The following is a 10,756-nucleotide window of genomic DNA, read 5'->3' on the forward strand; positions in this document are numbered from 1 at the left end:
TGGACTTCGCCTCTTGGATTCTCCCCTTCTGGATGTGGCTTCTGCTTTCGGATTTACTGGTATCGACCCCCTGTCTGGACTTGGATTTCCCCTCTCGCCTCAGTCCCTTTTTGACGTCCCCGTTTGGATCCGAACATCGGTTCACGGAGGACTTACCTGTTCCGGTCCCGCTTCCTAGCGGTCACGTGAGTGTCCAGTCCAGAGACTTTGATCCTGCTCTTGGTCCGTTGACAATAAACATCTTAAAACTTTGTCAGTGTGTGCCTGTTCTGAATCCTGCCAAGTCCTGCCTTGTCAGAGAATCTGGAACAACTGCTGTGCGTATGGGTCAAGGCCGTAAAACTGGATGCTCATGATCTCCGGGCCCTTAAACGTCACTGCACCTCAAACAGGAATGCCACTGTCAATGAAATAACAGAATGGGCTCAGGAATACTTCCAGAAAGCATTGTCAGTGAACACAATCCACCGTGCCATCCGCCATTGCCAGCTGAAACTCTACAGTGCAAAGAGGAAGCCATTTCTAAGCAAGCTCCTCAAGCTCAGCCATTTGCACTAGGCCAGGGGTTATTCAAAATGGAGTGTGGCAAAATGGAAGACTGTTCTGTGGTCAGATGAGTCACGATTTGACAGTGGGACGCCATGTCATCCGGACCAGAGAGGACAAGGATAACCCATGTTGTTATCAACACTCCGTTCAGAAGCCTGCATCACTGATGGTATGGGGTTGCATGAGTGCTTGTGGCATGGGCAGCTTGCATGTCTGGAAAGGCACCATTAATGCAGAGACCTATGTTCAGGTTCTAGAACAACATATTCTCCCATCTAGACATCATCTCTTTCAGGGAAGACCCTGCATTTTTCAACAAGATAATGCTAGACCACATTCTGCAGCAATCACAACATCATGGCTACGTAGGAGAAGGATCCGGGTACTGAAATGGCCAACCTGCAGTCCAGATCTTTCACCTATAGAGAACATTTGGGGCATCTTAAAGAGGAAGGTGCGACAAAGAAGGCCCAAGACGCTTGAACAGTTAGAGGTTTGTATTACACATGTATGGGAGAGCATTCCTATTTCTAAACTTGAGAAACTGGTCTCCTCTGTCCCCAGACGTCTGTTGAGTGTTGTAAGAAGAAGGGGGGATGAAACACAGTGGTAAAAATGGCCTTGTCCCAACTTTTTGGGAATTTGTTGACGCCATGAAATTTTGAAACAACATATTTTTCCCTTTAAAATGATACATTCTCTCAGTTTAAACTGTTGATATGTGATTTGTGTTCTATTCTGAATAAAATATTAGATGTTGGCACTTCCACATCATTGCATTCAGTTTTTATTCACAATTTGTTTAGTATCCCAACTTTTTTGGAATCCGGTTTGTAGATGGTGTTCACATCTGGCTTCTTCTTTGCATATAGATCTTTAACCAGCATTTGGCATGGTAAACTGTATTTGCAGACAGTGATTTGTGGAAGTTTTTCTGAGCCCATGCTTTTTGCTGATGTTCAAAACAGAATCAGACCTGTTTTTAATGCAGTGTCCCCTGATTGCCTAAAGATGACAGGCATCCAATATTGACTTATACTTTCATCTCAGCGATTTTTCCAGATTCTTGAAATCTTTTGACAATAATATGAACTGTGGATGATGAGATATTCAATATTGGCCAAATTTTCTGTTCATGAACATTATTCTGAAATTGTTCCACTATTTTTTAAACACAGTTGCCCTGTCCCAACTTTTTTTTAGATGTGTTGCTTCCATTAAAGTCAAACTAACCTTATTTTTTTCCTAAAAATGGTAGTTTCTTAGTTTAAAATTTGAATATTTACTAAGATCAGTTGCAAATAAAATATGGCTTTGTGAGATTTGCAGAATGTTTTTATATTGTTTTTATTTATATTTTGCACAATGTTTAAATGTGTTTAGAAGTTTGCTACCACAATAAAGTCTCAAATTAAAAACAGGGAAGCTAATTAAAAAAATATCAAGTAGAAACAATAAGTCTTATTCCAGTAAACCAGAATACTTTAAAATTAAAGAGCCAGTTGTAGATTATTAACAAAGGGAAGAATGACACCAAGTCATTCTGCTGCCACCTATAAGAAAAGTATTATAGTAAACACACACAGGAGGAGGCGTAAAGTCAACAAACAAAAACAAACAGCCTTCTTATCAAACACCTGCCAAGATTATAACAACTTTTCTAAACAGCAGAGAGAACAAGGTTAAATGTGACCCCAGTGGCTTTCAGTAGTTTGAAGGTCTCTTGTAACAGAAGAAGTTCCTTCTTTGGCTGCAGTCTCTTGTTCCAAACAATGTGGTGTTGCTTTTTTCCAGGACACCACACCTGCCAGCAAGGCAGCTTGGAATGTCCTGGTCCTGCATCGATTCGCCACCCACCCAGAACCACTTATCACCCAGGTATCTCAGGCCCGTCCACACCTGCCAACATTTAGAGGAGAGATCCACAAAAATCAATGTTGTTCACAGTTGTTGAATATTATTGCTTAGGTTTATTTTAGACCTCATTGTTTGTTCTTGTTCTTAATTGTTTAGAAGTGTTGTGTATGGAGTTTTATGAGGAATGTATGATGTTTTTTGTTGTGTTGTTACTACTAATATGCTATAACTGTAAGTATAGCATATTAGTGTTAGGTGTGTGTGGGGGTGTGTGTGGGGGTGTAAATGAACTGAATAAAGTATTAAATAAGTAGTACATTTTTCCAATAAATTTATTTTCTTAAGTAGTAAATGCTTAGAAAAGTTTGATGATAATAACAACAACAACATATATGTTAATTTTTACATTTCTTTTAATATAGTGCTGTAAATGACAGCACTAGTAATATAATAATAAGTATTATTATTATTGTTGTTGTTATTGTGTATATAGTGCTGTCATCATCATAATCATAATTATTATTGTTGTTGTTTATATTATGTTGTTTATTTATATTATTGTTGTTATTATTGTTGTCTTCTAGAATTGCGCCGCTAAAGGTGGCTGCATGTTGGAGTAGCTCTATTACATTTATTTTGAGACATTGCTTTTGACAACTTTATTCCCTTTTTTTTCTTGATGTAAATCACTTTTTTGGATGATTATTTACTCTGGTATTGAATGCTGGGCATCTGGAAGCATTTTTACTGAAACGTTTTTGCTTTTGGACTTTTTGTTATGATGCGTAACCATAACAACAAGGTGTCTTTTTTTTTTTTCCACAATCGGGAGCAGTTGATTAACATCTTTTACTCTTCCGGCCCCTGGTGGAGTGAAGAAGCCTCACTGCCACAACAGACCTTGTACCGTGGCTCTCAGGGAGATCCAACACTACCAGAAGTCCATCGAGCTGCTCATCTGGAAGTTGCCCTCCCAGCGCTTGCTCTGGAAGATCACCCAGGACTTCAAGACCGACCTGTGTTTCCAGAGCTCGGCCATCATGGCTCTGCAGGAGGCCAGCGAAGCTTACCTGGTGGAGCTCTTTGAGGACACCAGGATTGAGGACACATCGGGACAGACCGCTACGAGAGATCCTTCCTGCCTACAGTAATCATCATCTATAACAACTCTTTAACGAAACCAGGATTATGAGCTACAGCAGCATTTAATTTCCCTTTGGGATAAATAAAGTATTTTTGAATTGAATTGAATTGTTAATTATAATAAATGCTGTTCATATCACACTTCTTTTGCATGACTCTGGTTAATATGTTCTTAGTTGAAAGTCAGCTGTAGTGTATATAGGGCCTCAGTTGTCCCTCTTGCCTAGGGCCCCCATAGTGTCTGGAAACGGCTCTGGTCAATCACCAACATGGTGTAAAAAACTGACCCACCTCATCAGTAGTGGCCTGCTGGGCTCGCTCTCGTGCATAGTTGCGATCATCTTCAGTGATCAGAGTGGCCAGGTCATAGCTGTGCATCCAAACCTTAGAGGCTGGATCCACTGAGTCCACTCCACCCAGAGATCTGCAGTGTTCTAACGCCTCCTCCCATGTTTTATTCTCCATCACCAGAACCAGCTTCTCATCAGAACACAAGAAAGTGTGGTGGTCCTCACACCTGTCATTTATCCATTTGCTGGTCTTGCTCCACTTACGAGCACAGTGTTCGTAATCTTGTGGTTCTAAAAGAAACATGGACAGAGATAAATAGTCTCAGATAAATTCTGCGCATTAATAAATTTGTGGAAAAACACAAGCAGTTTAATTTTGTATTTTACACAACTCCGTTGAGCCATTACATGCAACCCAATGTAGAGGATTTAATATTTTAATAAATATTTATTTATCATGAGCACAGGATGTTTTATGAAGATAAGCTCATTTTGATTATGATATACATTTCTGTTGTAATAGCTGGATCCTGTGAGTATTTTTGGTAAAAGTGCATGAGTGTGAAGTTTTAACAGTTTAGTATCTTGTCAGTATATGTTAACTGCTGTGGACAAAAATGTAATGAAACGTGCAAGATGACAACCACTTGGTGTAAAGTTGTGGTACAATTTGACAGAGGTACAAATTGGGTCGCGGGGACCTGGTGCCCATCTCCAGCCATCACTGTGCGAGGAGCAGAGGACACCCTGGACAGGTTTATTACAATAAATTACTCACATTTATTTTTACATTATTAGGTCACTTATTAGGTGCTTACCATTATTAGCCCAGCTAATAAAAGTTGCATTCTCGTCTCCTCTAGACCATTTCCATGGACTGTTACTGTTTTCTCTGTACAATCCTAACCAGCCTGTACTCTCAAAAAAAGCCTGATTTTCATTTTCATCTTTGATAGTGACCAAATCAATGTGTTTCTCTCGGCAAAAAGACTGGGCATCTTTCCAGGTCATCCCTTTATTATAATAAATAATGTTGACAGGTCCAAGGCTTGATTGCTGCACACAGACTAGAGGAAGGACGAGCAGAAGGCAAACAAAGATGCAGATGGTCCTCATCATGTTTGTAGAAAAGGACTTCCAAAATACCTGCGATCACATCAATGTATCTATTAAACATCAATTTCAATAAAATATGCAACATCACATCAAACATCACATCTGACCAATATTGCATTTTGCTCCCTCCTATATATATATATAAAAAATAAAATAAAAAATTCCCTTCTCACCCACCGTGGGTGGTCTCTTTTTTTTCATCCTCTGAGCTCGGGTCCTCTACCAGAGGCCTGGGAGCTTGAGGGTTCTGCGCAGTATCTTGGCTGTGCCTAGAACTGCACATTTCTGGACTGAGATGTCTGATGTTGTTCCTGGGATCTGTTGTAGCCACTGCTCCAGTTTGGGGGTGACTGCCCCGAGGGCCCCGATGACCACAGGATATATATACTGTATATATGAATAGGAGGGAGCAAAATGGTTTTCAAATTTTTTTTTAATTTCTGAAAAAAAGAAAGCTCCAAAAGCTTTTTTGAGACTATTTTTCTAAGTCTGACATAAAAAAGCGTATGTAAAAGTATTGATTATTATTAATATTATTAACACAAAGCAGCACTAAAAGGCTGTCCAAGAGAGAGAGAGATATCTGAAGATGTAAAATGAGATTAAAAAGTGCATTAGGTTTTGGCAGGATTGAATATAAAAGCATATGTGCATAGACTGCCCACCTACGTGATGTCTTCAGTTGAATTTTGTAATAAAATTCTCTATTATTTTATGTGTTCAGCTGTTCCTCACTGAACATCTATGGGAAAACTACATAATTTAGTTTGCAGTTTCGGATTAATAAATATTCATTAAAAATCAGTCTACAATAAATATGATGTTTGTATAAATGACAAATATCAGAAATGAGTACATCCCTAAAATACTAAATAGACAACAAGGGAACATACATGAAAAGTTGCATTCAATAATAAAAAGTAAGTTTGGGTAGACAGCAAAAACAAAAAAGTGGATGCGGGCCAATTTGTTCTTCCATGAAATTACATCCGCACATATCATTTTAGGCAGCTGCAAGGGTGAAAATCCCATTCCATTATTGGGGGGACAGTAAACAGTGAGCAATCTTTGGGGGTACGCTTAAGATACAGGCAAATATACTGTTGTAAAATGAAAAAAAGCAAAACAAAAAAAACATTAAATACCTTTGTGGCCAAGTAGTCCGATTGCAGAAACTCACTAAATGTATTTTTCTAGATTCTTTTGTATTATTTCTTCATCTGTTCTATTTTTTAAATTTATGATGGCTCTTGGTTCTGCTTACAGTCAGGTGACTTACAACAGTTTTATTCTGTTTCATAAAAGTATGAAACGATAACAAATTTCGGAACAAGTCACTAAACGTCTAACATGCATCCATAATAAAGTCCAAAAAGAGAAAATTTACACAGGTAAAACAAGGCACATGCTGACTTTCAGTGTTGCCAAAGAAATGTGAAAACAAAAACTTGAATTAGCTTAATTTTGGTATTTATAAAAAAAATTATGTTCACTCTGCATAAAAAAGCTATTTACTGGAAGCATTTATTTATGCTAGAAGCAGAAAAATAAAATGATTAACGTCCAAAGAAAGTCTGTGCTTTCACTGCTAGGCCAACAATGTGGTCTTGAAAAATATTGTTTGTCTACTGACATAGACATGTCCTCAGTAAACAGTCCTCAGGCAGACTTTCAATTTCTTGCAAGTTACAGAAGAAACATGTCCTACGTTGTTGTTTTTTTTTGTTTGTTTGTTTTTTCACAGAAAATGTATTTGAGAGGTTATATACTGTTTTGGCAGTTGGGCATTCACACACAACATTTAGCTGTGAGGTAATGAAAATAGTCTTGTTCCAAATATTTAATTTTATTGAGAAGTGGAAATATTTAAAACATGTGACATGTCATTTGTTGACGGTGAACTTATTCAAAATAGCTAATCACTGAAAACAAATCATTAAGGCTAGCAGCAGAAAAATAAAACATTAAACAGTTAAAGGAAATGAGTGGAGGTCCAGGGAATCTGACCCGGGTTTCACACATGAAAGGATCTCTAACCATTGTACTAAGACAGCAGCCTTGGAGGTTGGGATAACTAAAAGGTCTTCACTTATGCTATGCCACCACTCTATATGCTTATAGTAATGGACCATACCACTGTTACAATGATACGGGGGAGACAACATAATTTTTGAGATGCATAAATGTATTGGTTTGCCTAAATATATATTAGAATTGTTTTCTGTTTGTTATATTGCTTAAAAGTATAGTTTCCTCAAATGATTTATTGGGGGAGGGGCAATCTCTGGTTACATGTACATAGTGACCAAAACTGCTAAAGTACAATTCTGTGGAAGTACTAGTTGACCTGAATGCTACACTACAAAGCAAAGCAAGATTTCTGACTTTGTCAGCTATGTTAACTTGAAAGTCAGAGTTTTTAGTTTCTCAAAGGAGAACTTCTTTGAAAGTGGCTAAATTCCCATGAATAGATCCTTTAGTTCATCACCTGCTTGTGAACATTTACCAGTTTACCACTTTGGGGCCCCAAAAGGTCCTCCCTGCCAGAAATAAACTTTTTTTGACAAATAATCCTGCTGTCCAGTCTGCAACCTGCCCTGCAAAGCTCAGCACAAAACTATTTGGCTTGAAAGAAATCTAAACTATTGAATCATGACTGAAAGAATGAGATCCCAGATACAAGTAGCTGAAATGAGCTTCCTTCATAGGGTGGCTGGGCTCAGCCTTAGAAAAAAGGTTAAGAACTCTGCATCAAAATGAGTCAGTTGAGGTGGTTTGAACATCTCATTAGGATACCTCCCTTTGGAGATTTTTTAGGCATGTCTCACTGAGAACTGACCTCAGGGCAGAGCCAGAACTCACTGGTGGGATTAGTTATCCTCTTTGGCCTGGGAACAACTTGGGATCCCCCAGGAGGAGCTTGAGAGTGCGCTGAGGAGAGGGATGTCTGGGTTTTTTTCGTGGCCTCTGTGACTCGACCACTGATAAGCGGTAGAAAATGAAGATGGAAATTTAACCCCATATTCAGAATTCTTTAGTTTTATTTTTATACATAGCAGGTACATTAGACTTGTTTAGTTTTTGAACTTGTAAACCATACTGTGAAAAATCCTTGTAAAACAAAGAAAAATCTTTAAAACTCATGTCAACTGAGGGTTTTTTTTTTGTTCATATTTACTAATTCAGCTTTATATTGTATTGACCACTCACAGCTTCCCTATGTAACATGTTAAATGTTGTATGTATGTGGGTGGCACAGCGGCATAGTGGTTGGAGCTGTTGCCTCCCAGCAAGAAGGTTGCAGGTTCGCTTCCCAGCCTGAGGCCTTTCTGGGTGGAGTTTGCACGTTCTCCATGTGCACACGTGGGCTTACTCCGGGTACTCCGGTTTCCTCCCACAGACCAAAAACATGCATGTTAGGTTAATTGATGACTCTAAAATTGTCCATAGGTGTGAATGGTTGTTTGTCTCGTTCGTCTATATGTGGCCCTGCGATGGACTTGCGACCTGTCCAGGGTGTCCCCCGCCTCTTGCACAGTGACTGCTGGGGATAGGCACCAGCTACCCGCGACCCGGAATGGAGAAGCGGTTAAAGAAAATGGATGGATGGATGAAATGTTGTATGTGTACCAGAAAAGTTTTACACAATTTTTAAACTATGTGCAATGAATTCAGTTTTCAAATCAGTTTATTTATATCATGCTAGTTCACAACAAATGATATCTGAAGTCAGATCGAGTTTCAAATCTAGTTACAGCCAATGTGTTTCTGTGAAAATACAAAACATTCACATACAGTATATTATGAAATGCCAATCAGCAAAAGTTATCCATCAAAGGAAGCTACAGACTGTGGTGAGTCCCCCATCCTGAGCAACAGAGAGGCAACAGTGGAAAGTAACGACTCTCTTTTAACCAGAAGAAACATACAGTAGAACCAGAACCAGGCTCAGGAGAAGCATCTGTCTGCCCCCACCAGCTGGGGTTCGAGAGGAATTATTGACAGTTAAAATGTCAATAATTCCACCACAAATGTACACTTAAGTTATCTGAAAAAAGCTGCTTCTTGAATGTAAGACACACTTTCAAATACAGTTAGTGACTAATTGTAGCTCAGATTGTTTAGAATTTACATGTAAAGATATTTGAAAAATACATCTATGTTCCTTCTGGTGACACTTATTAACATTAATTATTCATTTTTGACTACATCAGTACTCACCTCAGTCCCCAGGAGCAGGGAGTAACTCTGATGACCTGGTCCAGGTAATGCTGATTCTCTGTCAGAACACTTAGTAAAACAACAGCACTGACCAATCACAGCGCAGCACCAAACCTAACTGGATATGCAGAGTAACCCTGGCACCATGCCCTTCACTAAGCTGAGGTCACCACCCTGCTTTCCTATTTTCTCTGAGTTCTGTTTTGCATCTGCACCTGCATCTTCTTTACATGACACATGTAGAAAAACACCAGCAACAAGTAAACTGGAGCCATTTCCTGACCATCAACAGCTACGTTAATCTTTGTTGGTGGGCATCTCAATTTTCTGACTTGTTTTCAAAATAAAACTGTACATTTACAACCAGAAATTTGAACAAAATGTTATTTTTCTTTTAGCTGATTCCTTCTTCAGGTGTCACCATATCAAGCAAACTCACATGAAAGATTGGACCATTATTTTACACCAGTGCCGTGTTTCAAAAAACTTAACAAGCTTAACAAGCCCTTGTTAGAAGGCAGATACTCTGAATGAACCTACCCAGCTCTGTGATACTCAGGATTTTTTGTTTTCAGAACAGGTGGTATCAATTAGGTAACTCAGTTCTGAGTTGTTGCCCTGACTTAACCAGGAGCATGAGTATATAAAAAATCCTCATCAATGGAAGGCAGATAACCCGATTCACTATGGCAACAGGAGAAAAAAAGAAGACTTGAAGTCCATACTTCTCACCAATGGAACTAGAAATATTAATGACTGCATATGGAGAATACCAACATATTAATTTATTTAAAAAAAACAATACTGTTGCTGCTGCAAAAGAGAGAGAGAAAGAGAGAGAGTGGCAGAAAATTGCTGATCAAGTCGATGTTTGAGTATGATTTCACAAGAATCTAGACATTTATCCTTTACCTTTATTCAAGTGGAAAAAAGTAAGCCTGTGTGTATGCATTGAATGTGTGTGTAGGTGCAACCAAGCCAGAACCAAACAAACATGGCAGCAAATAAAGATTAAACATAAAAACATAGTAAAATCAGTTAAGGTCCAGGTATAAGCTCATATGTTCAACCTTTAACAACTGAATTACGTAGAATTTACTAGCTAAATTTAACACATGAAATTAAACTGTCCCCCCCAAAATAACAATGTGTAGTACCCCATCTTCTCTCTGCCAATATTTAATATTGTACACTTGAAAGTAGCATGATAATGATAGGTGTCTAATTAGTGCTTGCTGTCCATGATTAAGTCTGACCTCCATTACGGCAAATGTGAAAAAGGCAGAGGCCAGACAGGTCCTCCACCACCACCATTATTAGAAGCAGAAGAGGTGGCCCTCAATCACAATAGTGGGCGACCTATTGCTGTGGGCATCCCTAGGGGGATGTCATCTGACCCAACCACACCCCAGGACAACGACAGTTATGTTAGAGGTTAGTTCTTGAAGTAACTGATTTGTCCATTTAACCTTTTGCCAGAATTGGTTCTAACACATCCACCCATCCATCTTAAAGTATAGTTGACACTGATGCTTTTGTAGGTATCCAATTTGTGACTATGGGGGCTCTTACATCATTAA

The 10,756-nt window shown here is 38.8% G+C and overlaps 1 protein-coding gene across 1 annotated transcript; it reads right to left on the minus strand.

Annotated features, from left to right (window-relative positions):
- Window positions 1-1,975: 1,975 nt before the first annotated feature.
- On the minus strand, window positions 1,976-9,477 carry LOC108245357. Its single transcript, XM_025009569.2, has 4 exons — window positions 9,177-9,477; window positions 4,658-4,985; window positions 3,841-4,130; window positions 1,976-2,448 (listed from the first exon to the last, which is right to left on the minus strand). The coding sequence occupies exons 2-4, from the start codon at window positions 4,956-4,958 to the stop codon at window positions 2,254-2,256; spliced, it is 786 nt and encodes a 261-aa protein (XP_024865337.2). The 5' UTR covers window positions 4,959-4,985; window positions 9,177-9,477; the 3' UTR covers window positions 1,976-2,253.
- Between the last annotated feature and the right edge of the window lie 1,279 nt (window positions 9,478-10,756).

Source organism: Kryptolebias marmoratus, linkage group LG12, assembly GCF_001649575.2.
Source record: "Kryptolebias marmoratus isolate JLee-2015 linkage group LG12, ASM164957v2, whole genome shotgun sequence".
NCBI lineage: Eukaryota > Metazoa > Chordata > Actinopteri > Cyprinodontiformes > Rivulidae > Kryptolebias > Kryptolebias marmoratus.